General features: G+C 51.0%; 1 protein-coding gene across 1 annotated transcript; it reads right to left on the bottom strand.

The window, feature by feature from the left end:
• Positions 1-7,386: 7,386 nt before the first annotated feature.
• Positions 7,387-21,254, bottom strand: smtnl (smoothelin, like). The gene is made up of 7 exons (XM_078422354.1): positions 21,170-21,254; positions 18,544-18,732; positions 16,111-16,186; positions 12,985-13,155; positions 11,233-11,353; positions 10,258-10,409; positions 7,387-7,748 (listed from the first exon to the last, which is right to left on the bottom strand). The coding sequence occupies exons 1-7, from the start codon at positions 21,246-21,248 to the stop codon at positions 7,622-7,624; spliced, it is 915 nt and encodes a 304-aa protein (XP_078278480.1). The 5' UTR covers positions 21,249-21,254; the 3' UTR covers positions 7,387-7,621.
• Positions 21,255-21,524: the final 270 nt, after the last annotated feature.

The following is a 21,524-nucleotide window of genomic DNA, read 5'->3' on the forward strand; positions in this document are numbered from 1 at the left end:
ACCCAGGAAAATGTGTGATGTAAGGGGTGGGGAATTAAAATGGGAGCACTGCACAGACCAAACAAACAGTGACCTGTTTCCATTGTGTGTCACCTCTGCATCATGCGTTACTTTGAAGTGGAATCACTCTGGGGAAAGCGAGAGTCCTGGCATCTCGTGAAGGGCACGCTGCCACAAATGGTTGTGTGATCACGGGGCGGCACAGTGGCGCAGCGGTAAGAGTTTCTTCCTCACAGTGCCAGAGACCCGGGTTTGAACCCGTCTATGGGTGCTGTCTGTACAGAGTTTGTACGTTCTCCCCGTGACCGCGTGGGTTTTCTCTGGGTGCTCCGGTTTCCTCCCAACCTCCAAAGACGTACAGGTTTGTAGGTTGATTGGCTTCTGTAAACAAAGAAATTGACCCTAGTGTGTGGGATAGCGCTAGTGTTCGGCGTGATCGCTGGTCGGCGTGGACTCGGCGGGCTGAATGGCCTGTTTCCACTCTTCCAAATAAGAGTAATGACCAGATGGTTTGGTGTCCGTTCCGTGATGCTGGTTGAGGCATGGGTGTTGGCCCAGGACATGGGTGGCAACCGGTGACCTGCACACCTGTCATGTTCTGTTGGGAAGCACAGATGAGCCTGAGCTAGACCTCTCACCTTCCAAGTGACCCTGCCACCTCCTCTGATGGTCACCCTGGATTGCCTCTGAAATGGGACTACGAGCTCTCAAACGTCTGACCTGGGACCAGATGAAAGGAACCGCAGATGACAGGCCTGGACTGGCATTAACAATCCAAAACCCCTCGTGGCACAAAGGTATTGTAACGATGCAAACACATGAAACATATTAAATTCCTGAGGGATTGGACAGGCGAGATGCAGGAACAATGTTCCCGATGATGGGGGGGGGAAGTCCAGAACCAGGGGTCACAGTTTAAGAATAAGGGGTAGGCCATTTAGGACTGTGACGAGGAAATACTTTTCCCCCCCAGAGAGTTGTGAATCTGTGGAATTCTCTGCAGAATAGTGGAATAGTTTCAAGAGAGAGTTACATATAGCTCTTAGGGCTAACGGAGCCAAGGGACGTGGGGAGAAAGCAGGAACGGGCTTTGGATGATCAGCCATGATCACATTGAATGGCGATGCTGGCTCGAAGGGCCGAATGGCCAGGGGGTGCAGTGCTACCGGAGTGCCGCTCCGCACCGCTGTTAAAAAGACCCAAAATAAACAGCGGGGAACTTACCATTGACAGCTCCGGCACCTAAACAATTAGCACTGCAACACCACAAATGGCCTACTCCTGCACCTATTGTCAAGTCAAGTCAAGTCAATTTTATTTGTATAGCACATTTAAAAACAACCCACGTTGACCAAAGTGCTGCACATCTGATTAGGAAAAAGAAAAGAAACATACAGTGGCAGGCAGCCAAACACAACGGCGCGGCCATCTTGAACAAAATGTTTAACTAAAGCAGAATGGTGTCCCGTGGCCGCACCGCACCGGGCGATGGAAGGCCCCGCGGCCGAGCCGCACCGGGCGCTGTTCAGTCCCGCGGCCGAGCCGCGCCGGGCAATGTCTATGGTTCTATGATATCCAACAATGAACTCGGCTCGAATAGATCTGATAGATAGACAATAAATTCAAAGGAGCCACAAATGAGAAAAATAGAGGCAAAAGTTAAATTGGAGGCAGAACCTATTCAGTTGGAGTGTTTTGCAGTGAAGGCACTGAAAGTGGTGTGTTATCATGAGGTAGTTTTGCATCGGTCAAAAGGTTGGAGTGGGAGAGACTGCTGTGGAAAGAGCAGATACAATGGCCTTTTCATTGTTGTTAAATTCATGCACACACTGATCTAGTTACGTCGGTTCAATTCTTCCTCCTGCTTTATGTTTGGCTGAGTAACAGTAAAGCCTTTATTTCAGTAACTGATTGCTGAATTATTTAAGCATTTCTAGTGATGAACCCATTGCACGGGCTGCCAACTCTGATATGTTGTGTACCTGGAAATATCCATCACAAGAATGCAGGCTAGTTCTTCCCCCACCTCTTGCCCCTTGATTCTTCCTCCTCCTCCCTTCTCCAGTATTCTGAAACAACTCAAGCTATTGTTTAAAGAATTTTATAAGGAAAAATAAAACTTTTTCCTCTTGTAATTTTCTGGGTGTTTCCTGCAGCAACAACCAATTTCCTGAAGTGCTGGAGTAACTCAGTGGGTCAGGCAGCATTTCTGGGGAGCATGGGTAGGTGATGTTTCGGGTCGGGACTCTCCTTCAGACTGGAAGGCATCGTGTTTGGTCCTGGATTGTCGGTGAATCTGCTTTTTATGCAGGAGCAAGTTTGGCTCCATAGCCACAGTTTGTGTGATTGGAAGATGTAGACTCCAAATCTGAAGAAGGGTCTCGACCCAAAACGTCACCCATTCCTTCTCTCCTGAGATGCTGCCTGACCCGCTGAGTTACTCCAGCATTTTGTGTCTAGCTTAGACTCCACGTGGAACCAGCAGGTCACTGATCTTGTCCTGGCTTTTCTCTTAATGTGACAGTGCAGGAAAGGCACAAAGTGCTGGAGGAACTTGGCGGTTCAGCACCCGGAGAGAATGGGCAAACCGGTCGGGACCTTCCGACCCAAAATGTCCTCCGTCAGTCTGAAGGATCCCGACCCAAATTGTCACCTATCAGTTTGAAGAAATGTCGTCTGTCCTTTCAGTCGTAACGTTTAAGAAACATTTGGGCACGGTACATGGATAGGATAGGTTTAGAGGGAAACGGGCCAAACGTGGGCAGGTAGGACTAGTGTTGGTCGGCGTGGGCAAGTTGGGCCGAAGAGCCTGTTTCCACACTATGGCTCCACAGAAGCTGCTTGGCCCACTGAGTTTCTCCAATTCTATGTGTTTTGCTCAAGATTCTGGCATCTGCAGTTACTTGTGTCTCCAGTGATGGAAATAAATTGCAATTGTGTACCGTCCTTGAAGTCCTGAAGGACTCGGCCACCCGGGGATTATTTTGGAAGCTGTAACGTTGAGAGGCGAGGCAGCTGATCCCTTGCAGACCCAGGCGGTGAAGGAATCCCAGACTCCAGGCCATAAACATCAAATGGAAGCTATCAACCCAACAGGGTTGAAAGGTGAAACTTGCTGACATGGGGCAGTGGCTGAGGTGAAGAGGTGGTTTAGTAATGGAGAGCGGCCAAGTACACGAGGGGGGAAAGGAGACAGAAAGTGATGCTGAAAGACAGATGGGTGGATGAAGTGCAAGGAGACACGTGCACTGCAAACATCGCCACAGTGGGCCGAGCGCCCGGTTTCTTTGCTGGATGTTCCACATAATTCATTGTTATTTTTACTAACAGTGCAGTGAAGTAAATAATGATCTATTTAGAGACGCGTGTTGGGTGTGTTGTGATATTGCAAGGACTACTTTGTTGTATCACAAGGACTACTTTGTTTGCCTGTGTAGTGACGTGTATATAAGAGAATGAGGTGATTTGGTGGTCACTCTGGTTCCAGGTGGCCGTGGAATAAACAGCTCCAGCATTCTAACCTTTTTAAACACGTGTACTTGTGGTCCGTCCAGAGTCATAACAAAGGTAGAACAGATACCGGACCACGAAGTACAACAGGGTGGTTGGACCACTGCCTGACTAACGGTGTGGTTCTTGGAGTGCATCCCGTGAGTGCAGTGCTCCGATCCAGAGTCAGCTCCTCTGAGCCAGGCTGCTCCATGTGTTTCCTGGGTGTCCAGGCCTTGAACCCTTGCTGGGTTATCAGCTCCCATTTTACGTTTATGGGTTCGAGTCTGGCATTCCTTCACGCCCTGGATCAGCTGCTCATTTGTAAAGCAGGGAACCCAGTGTTGCAGCTGCTGCACTGGAGCCCGACCCAGCAGCCGTGCATGTGGCAGATCGCAGCCAGGCTTTAGTTTAGAGATAGAGCATGAAAGCAGGCCCTTCAGCCCGCCAAGCCCTCAGCGACTATCGACTACCCCTTCTCACTAGTTCTGTGATCGCAGTTTCGCATCCACTCCCTACAGGCCAGGGGCAATTTACAAAGAGACAATTATAGACAATAGGTGCAGGAGGAGGCCATTCGGCCCTTCGAGCCAGCACCGCCATTCAATGTGATCATGGCTGATCATTCTCAATCAGTACCCCGTTCCTGCCTTCTCCCCATACCCCCTGACTCCGCTATCCTTAAGAGCTCTATCTAGCTCTCTCTTGAATGCATTCAGAGAATTGGCCTCCACTGCCTTCTGAGGCAGAGAATTCCACAGATTCACAACTCTCTGACTGGAAAAGTTTTTCCTCATCTCAGTTCTAAATGGCCTACCCCTTATTCTTAAACTGTGGCCCCTGGTTCTGGACTCCCCCCAACATTGGGAACATGTTTCCTGCCTCTAACGTGTCCAACCCCTTAATAATCTTATACGTTTCTCATCCTTCTAAATTCACATACAGACCCACACTTCTTTGGGATGTGGGGGGGGGGGGGGGGGGAAACCGGAGGAAAGCCACGGGATCGCAGTGAGAGCGTGCAAACTCCACACGGACAGCACCCGAGGTCAGGATCGAACTCGGGTCTCCAGCGCTGCGAGGCAGCAGCTCTACCCGCTGCGCCACTGTGCCGCCCATCAACAGAGGGCGATCAGTGAACACGGTCAGGCCCAGGGTTGGGTTGTCCTCTGGCCCGCCTTCGCCTGGGAGACCCCCACAACACGAGCACCCTATCGCCAACCCCACAGGATGCCCGCCAGGTGGAGACGTGGAGAGCCGTCGCTGCAACAAGGTGCTGTGCCTGCTGGAGACTGGCTCTCCTCCTCCCAAACCTCTGTCGTACCGAGTGTCCGATGAGGAGCAGCTGGACTCAGAATTCCTGGATTGCAAACTGTTCCGCGAATAGCTGAAGTGCTGACTGCTGTGTAGATGTGACATTTGCACCGTTGACAAGCCAGTGCCAGTGGTGAGGGATGACCAGTAAAGACCCCCTGATATGGCCGCCACTTTGCAGTTTGTGCAAAGGAAGCCATGTGGTCCACTCGTCGCCATGGTTACCGTGTTTCAGCCGCACGCAAAAGACTTTAGTGGCAAGAGCCGTAAACATAATACGGATCCAGGGAATGTAATCCGGGATGTTTACAGAATCAATATCTCCTGCCATTCAGTAACCAAGGGAGTAAAGACGGGTGATCTGTGCCGGTGTGTCTGATTTACTCCAGCCGCTGGTTGCAGTGCCTATTCATAGCCATTTGTAATATGATGCTTCCATCCACACCGTTAGTCATTATTGTGTCACGGGCTACAGTAGAAGCATGGCCCTTCACTCTTCAGTAGATATGCTGAATAGTTGAGATCCCAGCACAAAGGTAGAATATAGAAAGGGACAGTCCCTTCGGCCCACAATGTCCGTGCCGAACATGTGCCGTTAAACTAATCTCATCCTCCTCTCTTCCCTGTCTATCTAATAGCCTCTTAAATGCTTCTATTGTATCTGCCTCCACCACCACCACCACCACCAGGCACCCACCATCCTCTGTGTAAAAAAAAGACTTGCCCAGCACATCTCCTTTAAACTTTGCTACTCTCACTTTAAAGCCCTCTGGTCTTTGACATCTTCACCCTGGGGGGGGGGGGGGGGGGGGTAAAGGTTCTGACTGTCTACCCTCTTCATGCGTGTGGGTGGAAACTGGAGCGCTGAACCGTCCCATCACCAATTGGAGAACAGTTCTGACCAACCATCTGCCTCATTGGAGACCCTTGGACTATCTTTAATTGGCCTTTATTTTACACTAAACGTTATTCCCTTTATTCTGTATCTGCACGCAGTGGATGGCTTGATTGTAATCTTGAACGGTCCTTCCACTGGCTGGATGGCACAACAAAGAAACCTTTTCACTGTACTTCGGTACACGTGACAATGAATTAAACCAAGCTACATGGATATTGTGGAAACTCAGCTGGTCAGGCAGCGTCTGTGGGGAAAGATGTTTCAGCTCAGTGACTTCATCGCCAGTTCTGAGGAAGTGCGAGCTTTCTCCCCCTCTACAGATTCCCCCCTGAGCTCTTGCAGATGTCTCCCGTGCTTCACGACCCAGCAGTCTTGCCTCTGTCTGACCAGTCACACTAGGAGCTGTTCCTCATTTGAGCCTGCCTGATGTAATGTCCCAGCCAGCTCCGTCAGCATGTCCAGAAGCAACCTGAGAGGAAGGCTTTCCATATCTGTATCGTCTTCTGCGGTCGTAGAGAGTTACATCGCTAATGACGTGCAGGAAACAGACGGACAGTTTTCACACAGCAAGATTTAGGGGCAGCATGGTGGCGCAGTGGTAGAGTTTCTGCCTTGCAGCGCTGGTGACCCGGGATCGATCCCGACTACGGGTGTTGTCTGTATGGAGTTTGTACGTTCACCCCGTGATCGCTTGGGTTTTCTCCGAGATCTTCGGTTTCCTCCCGCACTCCAAAGACGTACAGGTTTGTAGGTAAATTGGCTTGATACATGCAAAAATTGTCCCTAGTGTGTGTAGGATAGTGTTAATGGGCGGGAATCGCTGGTCGGCGCGGACCCGGTGGGCCGAAGGGCCTGTTTCTGCATTGTGTCACTAAAACAACTAGAATTTTGCTAGGAAATTAATATTGGGCAAGAACCTTTGTTTTTAAACTGTCCATCTTCTGCATCTGCCTGACAACAGCTGGAACTTTAATGCTTCACCTGCAAAGTGGCATCTCTGACAGTACAGGGCTCCCGTAGAACGGGGGTTTAGATTATGGCCTTCGGAGTAGCAGAACGCAGAATTATTAGGTGTAGGAAGGAACTGCAGATGCTGGTTTAAACCGAAGATGGACACAAAAAGCTGGAGTAACTCTGCGGGTCAGGCAGCATCTCTGGAGAAAAGGAATAGGTGACGTTTTGGGTCGAGGCCCTTCTTCAGACTGGAGAGTCAGGGGGAAGGGAAACGAGAGAAATAGAGGGTGATGTAGAGAGATCTCGAACAAATGAGTGAAAGATGTGCGAAATGGTAACGATGATAAAGGAAGAGGTCATTGTTAACTCATTGTCTGTAACTCATTCTCACCTAAAAAACAGCTAACAATGACCTGTTTCCATATCATCGTTACTTTTTTACATATCTTTCATTCATTTGTTCTATATCTCAACATCACCGTCAAAATCTCTCATTTCCCTTTCCCCTCAATCTCAGTCTGAAGAAGGGTCTCGCCCCGAAACGTCACCTATTCCTTTTCTCCAGAGATGCTGCCAGACCCGCAGAATCATTAGGCTCAGGCCAGAGTGTGAGAAACACTCACTAAATCCTGGGGCAACTTCAATTCTCATTAACGATCTGCCAAAATTTAATTTACCGCTGAGTTTGTATTGAAAAGCTCTCCTGTTAATACAAGTAAAATTTCTCTTTATTGTAATCTTTGGAGTGAGATACTACAACGAATGGGCCGGGATTCTCAGGCTGGTGAGCAGAGTGTGGTCGGCATTGGCTGAGGCTGGTTCTGCTTCTGCATCTACAGGAGATGCCGGTCGGGATCGGTTCTCTCGTCCCCTGGCACCGCCGCTGTTCCTCTGTGCCAGAGCAGGGGTCATCTGGGCTCCCCAGCCATCTCCCCCCCAGCCCGTCCGACAGGCCAGAGGGTGGGTTCACTCAAAGCGCCGTAGGTGGTTGAAGAGTGACTGGACGTAGGTGAAGACACACATGGGGTCGGGCTTGTTCCCCATCACCATCATGTCGTCCACTTCGATTAGCCTGTCGCAGTGTGCCAGCTTCCTGCAACGTCAGAAACATAACACTCTCACGCAACGTCAGAAACATAACAGCTCTCTCACTCCCACTTGCACCTCTTTTCACCCCCACTGCAGTACCTCCATAGCCATTGTTCTGTCGTTGGAAACATGGTCAGATTTATTAAGGGAGGGACCCCAGACAGCAATGTGATGCCAATGGCTTTTGATGTTCAGGTTTGACCAGGGTTGCTGATGTTTAAAGCCAGGGAATCGTGGAAGCACTCCTCTCCTCAAAACTGTAGTTATGTTTGGTTGAGGGAGGATAGGGGACTGTGTTTAATGTCATCTGAGTAATGGTCTCTCCCATGTTTGCTGGAGCTGGGAGTGTTGGACTCATCTCACGGAACTAAGCTCAAGTCTATTTATTCACAAAATGCTGGAGTAACTCAGCAGGTCAGGCTGAGGAGAGAAGGAATGGGTGACGTTTCGGGTCGAGACCCTTCTTCAGACTGATGTCAGGGGGGCAGGACAATGGAAGGATATAGGAGGAGACGGGAAGATAGAGGGAGATCTGGGAAGGGGGAGGGGAAGAGATGGACAGAGCAAACTGCCCAGGCGAAATATGAGGTGCTGTTCCTCCAATTTGCGGTGGGCCTCACTATGGCACTGGAGGAGGCCCATGACAGAAAGGTCAGACTGGGAATGGGAGGGGGAGTTGAAGTGCTCGGCCACCGGGAGATCAAGTTGGTTAAGGCGGACTGAGCGAAGGTGTTGGACGAAGCGATCGCAGAGCCATTCACCCATTCCTTCTCTTCTGAGATGCTGCCCGACCTGCTGAGTTACTCCAGCATTTTGTGAATAAATACCTTCGATTTGTACCAGCATCTGCAGTTATTTTCTTAAGCTCAAGTCTATGACCTCCTGAGTCAAGGAACAATGGTTAGCACTTGCCACGACTAGCTTCCTACCCCCTGTTAGCAAGCTTCTTGAACAGTCTTGCTAACAGTCTTAGTATTTTATCAAGCTAAAATTAGGAGGAGGAGGGGGAGTTCAACGAGATCTGGGTGTCCTAGTGCATCAGTCAATGAAAGGAAGCATGCAGGTACAGCAGGCAGTGAAGAAAGCCAATGGAATGTTGGCCTTCGTAACAAGAGGAGTTGAGTATAGGAGCAAAGAGGTCCTTCTACAGTTGTACCGGGCCCTGGTGAGACCGCACCTGGAGTACTGTGTGCAGTTTTGGTCTCCAAATTTGAGGAAGGATATTCTTGCTATGGAGGGCGTGCAGCGTAGGTTCACTAGGTTAATTCCCGGAATGGCGGGACTGTCGTATGTTGAAAGGCTGGAGCGATTGGGCTTGTATACACTGGAATTTAGAAGGATGAGGGGGGATCTTATTGAAACATATAAGATAATTAGGGGATTGGACACATTAGAGGCAGGAAACATGTTCCCAATGTTGGGGGAGTCCAGAACAAGGGGCCACAGTTTAAGAATAAGGGGTAGGCCATTTAGAACGGAGATGAGGAAGAACTTTTTCAGTCAGAGAGTGGTGAAGGTGTGGAATTCTCTGCCTCAGAAGGCAGTGGAGGCCAGTTCGTTGGATGCTTTCAAGAGAGAGCTGGATAGAGCTCTTAAGGATAGCGGAGTGAGGGGGTATGGGGAGAAGGCAGGAACGGGGTACTGATTGAGAGTGATCAGCCATGATCGCATTGAATGGCGGTGCTGGCTCTAAGGGCTGAATGGCCTCCTCCTGCACCTATTGTCTATTGTCTATTGTCTAAAATACCGTCCGATTCTCCCCTACCATTGTGGCCATTGGATTTTATCTCTGGAACTGTTGCACGATCATGCTGAGAACTACATTCTGCACCTTGTATCTTTCCCTTTACTCTCCCTATTGCACTGATGTTTGGCCTAACTGTATTTATATGTACTATTATCCAAGTTGACTGGATAGCATGCAAAACAAAGTTTTTCCCTGCATCTCGGGACACGTAACTACAATAACCTAAACCCAGACATACAGCACCTTGTTCCTATTCCCAGCGCACAATAGAATTACAATCTGGGCAACAGTTGGCAGGGAAAGAAAAACGTGTGGATTTTTGTTGCCCTTACCACACCCAGGAGCCAATGTTTGAACATGAGGTCAGTCACATTGTAGTCCCAACCCATTGTACTCTTGTGATGCACGCTGCAGTTAAATATCTCACCAGTCTTCATTGTACTGGTGCCTTTGGGTCGAATGGAAGGTGTCTACATTGAAATGAATCGTAGCTGTTTAACCACACTGAGTGTGGCCACCTTGTAATCGACCCAAAGGCACCACTACAATGAAGACTGGTGGGATATTTAACTGCAGCGTGCATCACAAGTCTACTAGAGACTCTGGCTCATGGTGGATCTGACTGTTCTGATTGCCAACCCCAGCCCTGGCCCCCTGGCCCCCTGGCCCCCTGGCCTCCTGGCCCCCTGGCCCCCTGGCCCCCTGGCCCCCTGTCCGTGCCGGTCGGTGGAGGGTGAGCCTTGACTATTCAGGGGCCAGTACTCACTCAGCCATGCCGAATGCCAGCTCAAAGTTGTGCTTGCGGTTACTCGGGTTCAGCTCATTGTAGTCGAACGATTCTGGAAAGAAGGAGTGGATGAGAGCGCAGAAGGCCATTCCATTGCTCCAACTCGAGGAGAAGTTCTGGATATCAATCAGCTGCAAGGGAATGTGAGAAATTTACAATCCCTATCTGATTACCCAGGCTCAGTTATAAATGATAGCGTCCATTTCAGGTACTCGGTCCAAGCAAGGGTCGGATACATTCATTACATTCTTCCATCAGCGGGGTAGCATGGGCCAGACGCAGGCTAGATTCCCTCCATACCGTCCTGTCACTGAGTCCCAGGGCTGGAATAGCATGGATTAGATAGGGAATAAAGCTGCCCTCTACACTGTCCCATCACACACAGTGGTACGGCACTGAATTAGGCCCTTTAGCCCACCACGCCAGTTCTGACCATTGTTGCCAATCCGTACTAATCCCACTTGCCTGCATATCCCTCTGTTCCCAACTCATTCATGTATCTGTCTAGCTGCCTTTGTCGTTGTTCCTTCACCTGCCTCCACCATCTCCCCCGTCAACTCATTCCACACACCGACTCATGGTGAACATGTAATCCTCAGATCCTCAGAACATAGAACATAGAGGTGGCGCAGTGACCCGTGGTCCCAGCCAGTGCCAGTCTGTGCCCGTGGTCCCAGTGTCACCTTGCCAGTCTGTGCCGGTGGTCCCACCCTCACCTTGCCAGTCTGTGCTCGTGGTCCCACCCTCACCTTGCCAGTCTGCGCTCGTGGTCCCAGCCAGTGCCAGTCTGTGCCCGTGGTCCCAGCCAGTGCCAGTCTGTGCCCGTGGTCCCACCCTCACCTTGCCAGTCTGTGCCCATGGTCCCACCCTCACCTGGCCAGTCTGTGCCCGTGGTCCCACCCTCACCTTGCCAGTCTGCGCCCTCGCGTTGGTTGGCATTAACCCTTTGCTTACCTTGTATCCGATTGTCTTGGAGCGACACCACTCCAGAAGGATCTGTTTGATGCTGCTCGCACTTGCAACGGCAAAGCTTTGTGACCTCTGGAGCTTCCCCTTTGACTCTCCGATTTTGCCCCTGGGTAAAGAGGGGAGGCGATGAGAACTGAACCGCCAACTCTGTCGGGCACTATTCACGGAGCAGCTAGCAGTGTGTGGATTTCTAACTGAGTTATCCCTCTAGAAACACCCAGTGACCAGAGCTAGCTTTGCTCAAGCCCTTTTAACTCTTTAAAGGAACTCTCAACGAGTCCCATTTCCTGCTCTTTCACCATTTAGCGCCAGTTATCTCTCAGGTTCAGGACAAAGCACAGTACAGCACACGAACAGGCCCTTCGGCCCACTGCGACTGTGCCGAACATGATCCCAAATTAAATTATTCGCAGCCTTCATGTGATCCATAACCCTCCGTTCCCTGTACATCCATGTGCCGATCTAAAAGCCTCTTGAATGTCAATATTGTATCTGCCTCCACCATCAACCCTAACCCTGAGTTCCAGGCACCCACCACTCTGGACAAGAAAGGTTTTTGAAGTCCATCTATAGGGGTTAAGAGGAAAGTAAAATTGAGACCAAGACCACAGACTGACCATGATCTTATTGAATTGTTTGAGTGACTGAATCATCTCCTCCTCTCTTCTGACACCTTAATATAAAGACATACGGCACAGGAAAGGCCCTTCAGCCCATCGAGTCTACACCAACCAGCAGGCACCCTTTTCACACTAATCCCATTTTGCAGGAGAAACCTTCCTGCCCCTCCTCAGAATGATGGTGGTAGTAATCTGTACATCGCCTTGAAAGAGAAGGTGATCTTGTCCACAAATGGCAGCTTCATTAGTGTGTTCCCATTGCTCTCTCACCGACAGTGTAATGCTACTTTAACACCTCTCCTCACCGCCCCCTCCCACAGCGTGGCGCTCCCTCACTGCCCCTCCCACAGCGTGGCGCTCCCTCCCCGCCCCTCCCACAATGCAGCGCTCCCGCCCCTCCCACAGCGTGGCGCTCCCTCACTGCCCCTCCCACAGCGTGGCGCTCCCTCACCGCCCCCTCCCACAGCGTGGCGCTCCCTCACCGCCCCCTCCCACAGCGTGGCGCTCCCTCACCGCCCCCTCCCACAGCGTGGCGCTCCCTCACTGCCCCTCCCACAGCGTGGCGCTCCCTCCCCGCCCCTCCCACAATGCAGCGCTCCCTCCCTGCCCCTCCCACAGCGCGGTGCCCCTCCCACAGCGCGGGGCTCTCTCACCTCCCTCCCCGCCCCTCCCACAGCGCGGCGCTCCCTCACCCACACGCACACACCCCCTCCATTGCGCGTAACTCCCTAGGAACCACTCTTCTGGTGGTAAATGGATTGTAGGCAGCACATTGAATTCCACCCAGTGCCTCTGCCAGGGCTGTCATGAGCATTCTGAGGTAGAGGGTGGGCCTGGGTGACACTTGGATCTGCAGGCCCCCCTGTATGCTGAAGTAGAGGGTGGGCCTTGGTGACACTTGGATCTGCAGGCCCCCCTGTATGCGCTGAGGTAGAGAGTGGGCCTGGGTGACACTTGGATCTGCAGGCCCCCCTGTATGCTGAGGTAGAGGGTGGGTCTGGGTGACACTTGGATCTGCAGGCCCCCCTGTCTGCTGAAGTAGAGGGTGGGCCTTGGTGACGTTTGGATCTGCAGACCCCCCCCCCCGTATGCGCTGCCCGTCTCGTGTTTCTCTAACCTGCTGCCTTCCTGTTCGAACTTCTCGAAGAGCGCCTTCCTGGACTGGGGTCCGGATGTCCGGGGCAGCGTCTGTGACCGCATCAACAGGGGTCTCTTCCCCCCCTGGCGGGCCGCAGGCGGGGGTGGGGACCGCGACTTGGTGGACACACTGGGGTAAAGGTCAAGGACACTGTGGTGAAACACATCAACATGGAAGTTAAGAACTTGGAAGTGCAGTGCTAAATCCCGCTCTAGAGGGTGGAGGCAGCCACAGGACACAGAACAGCAACCACAGGACACAGGAACACAATGTCAGTGGCGAACATGATGCCAAGCTGAACTAATCTCTTCTGCCTGCACATGATCCATTCCCTGCATATCCGTGGGCTCTTAAATGCCAGTATTGTAACCCTCCACCAGGCCCCCAGGCAATGTGTTCCAGGCACCCACCACTGTCTGTAAAATAACTTTCCCTGCACCTCCTTTAAATGTTTCCCTTTTCACAAAGTTATGCCTCCTAGTTTGTAACATTTCCCACCCTGGGCTAACGTTCTGACGGTCTCGTCTACCTACGCCTCTCACCATTTTACGTACTTCTATAAGGTCTCTCCCCCCGCCTTTGGCACGACAGAGAAGACCATCCATGTTTGTCCAACTTCTTGTTGCCAATAGCCAGCATGCTGGTAAATCTCTTCTGCACCCCCTCCAAAGCCTGCATATCCTTCCTGCAACGCGGAGACCAGAACCTCATGCAATGCCCCAAACCAGCCTCGCCAAAGCTGCATTCTGACTTCCTGACTCTTGTACTCAATGCCCTGACCAATGAAGGCATCCTTAACCACTCTATCTGCTTGTGTTGCTACTTTCAGGGAAACAATAGACAATAGGTGCAGGAGGAGGCCATTCGGCCCTTTGAGCCAGCACCACCATTCAATGTGATCATGGCTGATCATCCTCAATCAGTACCCCGTTCCTGCCTTCTCCCCATACCCCCTGACTCCGCTATCCTTAAGAGCTCTATCCAGCTCTCTCTTGAATGCATTCAGAGAATTGGCCTCCACTGCCTTCTGAGACAGAGAATTCCACAGATTCACAACTCTTGACTTGGACCACAAAATCCCTCTGGACATTAACGCTGTTCAGGATCCTGCCATTAACTCTCCATTTCCCCCTTGCATTCGACCTCCCAAAGTGCAGCTCCTCACACGTGCTTGGATTGAACTCCATCTGCCATTTCTCCGCCTATTTCTGTAGCTGATCTACGTGCCATTGTAACCTTTATCAGCCTTCCTCACGGCCTCCAACTGCAGCAAACTTGCTGTCCTCTCCAAACTTACTCACCAATCCTTGCAGATTCATCAGTTCTCACTGAAGGTCTTTGGTTGTTGGGGAAACCAGCGGAGATAGACAATAGACAATAGGTGCAGGAGGAGGCCATTTGGCCCTTCGAGCCAGCACCACCATTCAATGTGATCATGGCTGATCATTCTCAATCAGTACCCCGTTCCTGCCTTCTCCCCATACCCCCTGACTCCGCTATCCTTAAGAGCTCTATCCAGCTCTCTCTTGAATGCATTCAGAGAATTGGCCTCCACTGCCTTCTGAGGCAGAGAATTCCACAGATTCACAACTCTCTGACTGAAAAAGTTTTTCCTCATCTCAGTTCTAAATGGCCTACCCCTTATTCCTAAACTGTGGCCCCTTGTTCTGGACTCCCCCAACATTGGGAACATGTTTCCTGCCTCTAACGTGTCCAACCCCTTAATAATCTTATACGTTTCGATAAGATCCCCTCTCATCCTCCTACATTCCAGTGTATACAAGCCTAGTCGCTCCAGTCTTTCAATGACAGTCCCGCCATTCCGGGAATTAACCTAGTAAACCTACGCTGCACGCCCTCAATAGCAAGAATATCCTTCCTCAAATTTGGAGACCAAAACTGCACACAGTACTCCAGGTGCGGTCTCACTAGATGACATTAGTGGAGGAAAGTGGTGCCGAGGGAGGAGAGGGACAAAGGTGGAGTAGGCAAGTGGGGCTGCCAAATGTACTTCTAGTGTTGCACCTGGCCGGAAGGGTGCAGAGGAGATTCACCAGGTTGTGACCAGGACTTGCTGACTTGAGTCACAGGAGGAGGTTGGAGAGGCTGGGACTTTTTTCTTTCATTGGAGGCTGAGGGGTGACCTTATCAAGGTGTACAAGATCATGACAGGCATGGATAAAGTGAACGCGTAGTCTTTTTTCCCAGGGTACAAGATTCTAAGACTAGAGGGCAGAGGCTTAAGATGAGAGGGGAAAGATTTAAGAGCCTTTGCACAGAGGGTAGTCTGGGATGAGCTGTCAGAGGAAGCTGCAGATTACGATTTTTTAAATTCATTTAGACAGATATATGGACAAGAAGGTTTTAGAGGGCAATGGCCCACGTTCAGGTAAACAGGACTCGCCCAGAATGCCAAGTTGGTCAGCAAGGACAAGGTAGGCCAAAGGGCCTGTCTGTGCTGCACAATTCGATGGCTCTATCATTCTGCCAGGCTCGGTCTGATCCATGGCCTGTGGACAGTAGATGCCTCCTGGGCAGAAGACAGTTGGGCAACCCTGACTGGCATAAGTGTCAACTGGGTGATGTAGTGCTACAGCAGGTAGTGCTATTGCCTCACAGCTTCAGGGACCTGTGACCAATTCTAATCTCAGAACCCATCTGTGGAGTGTGCAAGTTCTGGCCATTACGATGTGGACTCCCCTGCCCACCATCCCCTCCCAAGATGACCTTATCAAGGTGTACAAGATCATGACAGGCACGGATAAAGTGAACGCGCAGTCTTTTTTCCCAGGGTACAAGATTCTAAGACTAGAGGGCAGAGGCTTAAGATGAGAGGGGAAAGATTTAAGAGGTGTCCAGTTCCATTTCACGTCCCAAAATCGGGCCGGTAAGTTTCTTGACGGCTGAGATTATCCTTTCATGTTGTGAGGAAGCAAAGGGGAGTTGATGAGTATGTGAGAGAGAATGGACTGTTGGGAATTGGGTGGTAGAGTTGGACTAATGGCACTGATCTCCTGGGAGCTGGCATTGACCTGATGGGCCAAATGGACTGCTTCATAATAAGTCAGGACGCATTAGTGATGTGAAGTTTCACAGAGTCATTACCTGGAAGGAGAGCGGATGTCACTTGACACCGAGTGACTGCTGGAAGAGACTGTCTTACTGGTGTTGGCAATCTTATCTGCAAAACGAGAACAGAGAGGGAATCATAGTATTGAGAAGCACAGAAACAGGCCCTTTGGCCCAAACCACTTATGCTCGGCTCGATGCCTATGCAGGTCACGTTTTCCAGCGTTAGGCCCAAATGCCTCAGCCTTTCCTACACAAGAACCTGTCCAATGCAACTCAGCTTGGTTTGGCAACTGCTCCGCCTAATTGCAGAGAATTGTGAATGCAGCCCAGTCCATCACGCAAACCAGCCTCCTCCCTTATTGACTCCAGCCACACTCCGCGCTACCTCACGAACGCAGCCAACATAATAGGAGGTAGTTGAGGCGGGGACTATCACAATGTTTATGGAACATTTGGACAGGTACATGGATCGGATAGGTTTAGAGGGATATGGGAGAAACATAGGCAGGTAGGACTAGTGCAGATGGGACTTGTGTAGTTGGTCGGTGTGGGCAAGTTGGGCCGAAAGACCGGATTCCATGCTCTATGGCTCTAGGACCCAGTCATTCACTCTTCTCCCTCCTGCCATTGAGCAAAAGATACATAAGCACATATCACCAGGTTCAAGGGGAGCTTCTTTCCAGCTATCACCAGACTTTGGAATGGACCTCTCACATGCGAAGGATGATTTCCCAACCTTCCAATCTATCCCACTGCAACCTTCACTTTTTTCTTATCTGCACTTTCTCTGCAGTTGGAACACCAGATTCTGCACTCAGTTTATTTTCTCAGTGATGTGCCCATGTATGGTATGGTCTGCCTGGATGGCAAGCAAAACCAAAGTTATTTATTGGAATACGTGTCAACAATAAAACGGTGCTCATAAAAGTGAACATTATAAATATTGCACAGTAGCCCACGCTGCTGAGCTCAGCACATTTAAACTTCACTTTAGACTTTAGAGAAGCAGCGCGGAGATAGGCCCTTTGGCCCACCGTGCCCATGCTGGCCGACCATCATCCCACACACTAACACTATCCTACACACGAGGGACAATGTTACAGGTTTTACCGAAGCCAATTAACCTACAAACCTGTGTGTCTTTTGAGCGTGGGAGGAAAGAAACACGGTCACAGAGAGAGTGTACAAACGTCATACAGAAACGCACCCCTACTCACGATCGAACCAGGGTGTAAAGCAGCAACTCTACAGGCATGGCACGGTGCCTCTCCAAACCTCACTGGTCTGTTCACAGGACGTGGGTGTCACTGGCATTGATTGTCCATCCCTACTTGCCTCAGGCCCAGGGTGTTAGACAATAGACAATAGGTATAGGAGCAGGCCATTCGGCCCTTCGAGCCAGCACCGCTATTCAATGTGATCGTGGCTGATCATTCTCAATCAGTACCCCGTTCCTGCCTTCTCCCCATACCCCCTGACTCCGCTATCCTTAAGAGCTCTATCTAGCTCTCTCTTGAATGTATTCAGAGACTTGGCCTCCACTGCCCTCTGAGGCAGAGAATTCCACAGATTCACAACTCTCTGACTAAAAAAGTTTTACCTCATCTCAGTTCTAAATGTCCTACCCCTTATTCTTAAACTGTGGCCCCTGGTTCTGGACTCCCCCAACATTGGGAACATGTTTCCTGCCTCTAACGTGTCCAACCCCTTAATAATCTTATACGTTTCAATAGACAATAGACAATAGACAATAGGTGCAGGAGTAGGCCATTCAGCCCTTCGAGCCAGCACCGCCATTCAATGCGATCATGGCTGATCACTCTCAATCAGTACCCCGTTCCTGCCTTCTCCCCATACCCCCTCACTCCGCTATCCTTAAGAGCTCTATCCAGCTCTCTCTTGAAAGCATCCAACGAACTGGCCTCCACTGCCTTCTGAGGCAGAGAATTCCACACCTTCACCACTCTCTGACTGAGAGGAAGATCCCCTCTCATCCTTCTAAATTCCAGTGTATACAAGCCTAGTCGCTCCAGTTTTTCAACATACGACAGTCCCGCCATTCCGGGAATTAACCTAGTAAACCTACGCTGCACGCCCTCAATAGCAAGAATATCCTTCCTCAAATTTGGAGACCAAAACTGCACACAGTACTCCAGGTGCGGTCTCACTAGGGCACTGTACAACTGCAGAAGGACCTCTTTGCTCCTAAGGACCTCTTTGCTCCTAAGGACCTCTTTGCTCCTAAGGACCTCTTTGCTCCTAAGGACCTCTTTGCCCCGTGTTGATCAGCACGTGGGAATATATTGTTCAAAACACAAAGTGCAGGCGTGCTGCACCTGGGCCTGTGGCACGGTGAGGCAGCGGCTCCACCAGCGGGAGATGCCGGCTCGTTGACCGGGGGAAGGCCCTGGCACGTCGGGGGCACCTCTCCCACCCCGTCCCCCCCCCGTGCTCACCACTGCTCACCTGCCGTCTGTCCGACGCTCTCTGTCTGGGGCTTGCCGACTGCCGACTGGCCGAGCGATTCTGACCGGGGGGACGCGACATTCAACACCTCTGCTGAGAACTTCTCCCCGGACTTGGTTACCGCGGTGATGGGCAGGTGGGCCAAGCCCACCGCTGCCGGCTGGTGCTCCACTGTTGACACCTCCTTCCCTGTGGAAAAGGGAACGTCACTGATCTGTGTTGCAGCGTGAACAGTGCCACACTCAACTCCCAGCCTGTGTTCACACACCCCTCGTGAGAGGATCACGCCATCAGTAAAACACTTCAAAGGACCAAGGTAGGTTGCTCCATTGTTGAGATCCTGGCTGATCCTCGCCTCTGTCCTCTGTCGCCACAACTAAAGCCCCCTGCAGTTCTCCAACCTCCACCCTGAATATATCCTGTGACTGTACCTCCGCCACTCTCTCAGGCACACAATCCCAGAGATTTATGTACCTCAGAAAGAAAAAAACCCTCCTCATCTCTGTCTGACATGAGCCACTCCTGATTCTGGAACTCATGGCGAATGGAAAGAGGAGATGCAATCTAAGCAACATAGTCCCAACCTATAGTGGGTGGTGGAACAAGGAGATGTGTGGTCCACGCAGGGGCACTGGATGGTGGTTGAACGCCTTGTGAAGGTCCTGGAGACGTTGGGATCTGGAGCAATGCATGAGCTGCCGGGAGGGGTCAGTGGGTCAGGTCAGGCAGCATCTGCGGAAGCAGGGGTACGTTTCAGCTCGACGTTTCAGGTCGAGACTCCGCATCAGGCACCACCAGAGTGGCCACTCCCACCAGACAATAGACAATAGACAATAGGTGCAGGAGGAGGCCATTCGGCCCTTCGACCCAGCACCGCCATTCAATGTGGTCATGGCTGATCATTCTCAATCAGTACCCCGTTCCTGCCTTCTCCCCACACCCCCTGACTCCGCTATCCTTAAGAGCTCTATCTAGCTCTCTCTTGAATGCATTCAGAGAATTGGCCTCCACTGCCTTCTGAGGCAGAGAATTCCACAGATTCACAACTCTCTGACTGAAAAAGTTTTTCCTCATCTCAGTTCTAAATGGCCTACCCCTTATTCTTAAACTGTGGCCCCTTGTTCTGGACTCCCCCAACATTGAGAACATGTTTCCTGCCTCTAACGTGTCCAACCCCTTAATAATCTTATACGTTTCGATAAGATCTCCTCTCATCGACCTCCCAACCCCTGAAAAACGCAGCGCTGGAGGAACTCAGCGGGTCAGGCAGCATCCCTGGACGGAACACACAGGCGACATTTCGGGTCGGGACCCTTCCTTTAAAGTGACCGGGCGTCAAGTTGTTGGGGATGAGGAAGGATTGTCGCGGAAGTGGAGAGATTTAGTAAAACTTTGGCACCCTCCGCCCACTGTGTGTGGAGCCAGAGAGGTAAATATATTCACAGCCACGACAGACCTTGTGTCTTTAGGGGAGTCAAAGATTTGAGGGAAGAATTGAACTGAATGCTTTATTGTCACATGTGACAAGTTACAGTGAAATTCTTTGCTGGCTTACCCAAGGTGCTTATAGTTGCCCATTCAGGGCGCTTAAACAGTTACAAGATGCAGGAAAGCAGAGTGGTGGCCGAGATGTGACCGGCTGTGCTCGGTTCTCCAGCCCCGCATCTCAGCTCACCTCCGATCCTGACCTCCCCGCTACTTAGTTTTAGTTTATGATTGTCACGTCAACCAAGGTACACTGAAAAGCTTTTGTTTGCGTGCTGCCCAGTCAAAGAAAAGATTACACATGAATACAATGCGATCAAGCCGTCCGCAGTACACAGATAAAGGATGATGGGTAAAACATCTAGTGCAAGATATAACATTGAAGCCTGGCCAAGTTGATTAAAGATAGTTCAAAGGTCTCCAATGAGGTAGGTTGGAGGTCAGGACCGCACTCCAGCTGATGAGAGGATAACAACTGGGAAGAAACTGTCCCTGAATCTCTTCTACTCCACCTCAGAGTCGTCCTGAAGGTGCATTTACACAAGCTCCTCTTTGGTCGTGTTGCCGGCGGTGGCTTGTTCTAGGCTGAGCCGCCAACCAGATCCGAGGACATGGGGCATTGTGGGAGGGGGAAACGTCAAAGACGAGAGCATGGCTTTGTCAGAGAGGCGTAGTTTAAAGGATATGCGCGGAGTACGTTTTTTTACACAGAGAGTGGTGGGTGTCTGGAACGTACTGGCAGGGGGTAGTGGTGGAGGCAGAAATGATAGTGGGTTTTAAGAGTGATTTAGAAAGGCACATGGATACGGAGGGTTATGGAGCATGCGCAGGAAGGGGGGGATTGGTTTAATTTGGCATTATGTTAGGCGTGGACATTGCGGGCCGAGGGGCCCGTCCTTGTGCTGTGCTGTTCTGTTTTCACAGCAGCTGTGGAAGTAGTCAGTCAGCTGCCAGCTGGAGCTGGAGCTGAGCTGGTGAAGGCCAAGGCCTGGTGGAATTCTGGGCCGTGTGGTCCATGGGTTTCTCCTCCTAGCGACGGCTGAGGTGAAAATACATATTTTAGGCCCCAGAACGTTCAAATAAATGAAGACGTCTGGAGGTGATGAGCGGTGTGGAAGGGAAGGAATATCTCCAGCCTTGCCTCTTATGGAGTGGAGGGCTGTCACTTCTGCAGTGGTGTGCGCGTGGCTCCCACTTTCCATCCCGTTCTGCTCCGCCATCTGTTCTCCAGCCTACAGAGACAAGATAAGGAAAGGAGAACGGTTAAACTTCAGGGAGGGATCTGAGTGCATTTAGCTTGCCGAGACGAAGAGATTCTGTGACACATTTCTGCCAAGAATGATCTGGATAAACGCAAATGTGAGTGGGGAAGTCTGGAAATAGATGTCAGCCATGGTCTTGGACGGTGGGACAGGCCCAAGACGATGAATGGTCTCAACCTCTTCCTGGAAGAATCTCTTCTTTTCCTGCAGCCCCAGCAAGAGGGGAAATCTGTC

Source organism: Rhinoraja longicauda, chromosome 26 (assembly GCF_053455715.1).
Source record: "Rhinoraja longicauda isolate Sanriku21f chromosome 26, sRhiLon1.1, whole genome shotgun sequence".
NCBI classification, from domain to species: Eukaryota; Metazoa; Chordata; class Chondrichthyes; order Rajiformes; family Arhynchobatidae; genus Rhinoraja; species Rhinoraja longicauda.

Bases quoted from the DNA above. Each gene is read 5' to 3' on its own strand.
- smtnl (XM_078422354.1), bottom strand. From the start codon at position 21,248: ATGGCGGAGCAGAACGGGATGGAAAGTGGGAGCCACGCGCACACCACT. The intron at 11,354-12,984 runs GTTAGAGAAACA...CTCTTTACCCAG, and splicing joins TTCGAACAGGAAGGCAGCAG to GGGCAAAATCGGAGAGTCAA. The intron at 10,410-11,232 runs GTAAGCAAAGGG...ATTCCCTTGCAG, and splicing joins CCAAGACAATCGGATACAAG to CTGATTGATATCCAGAACTT.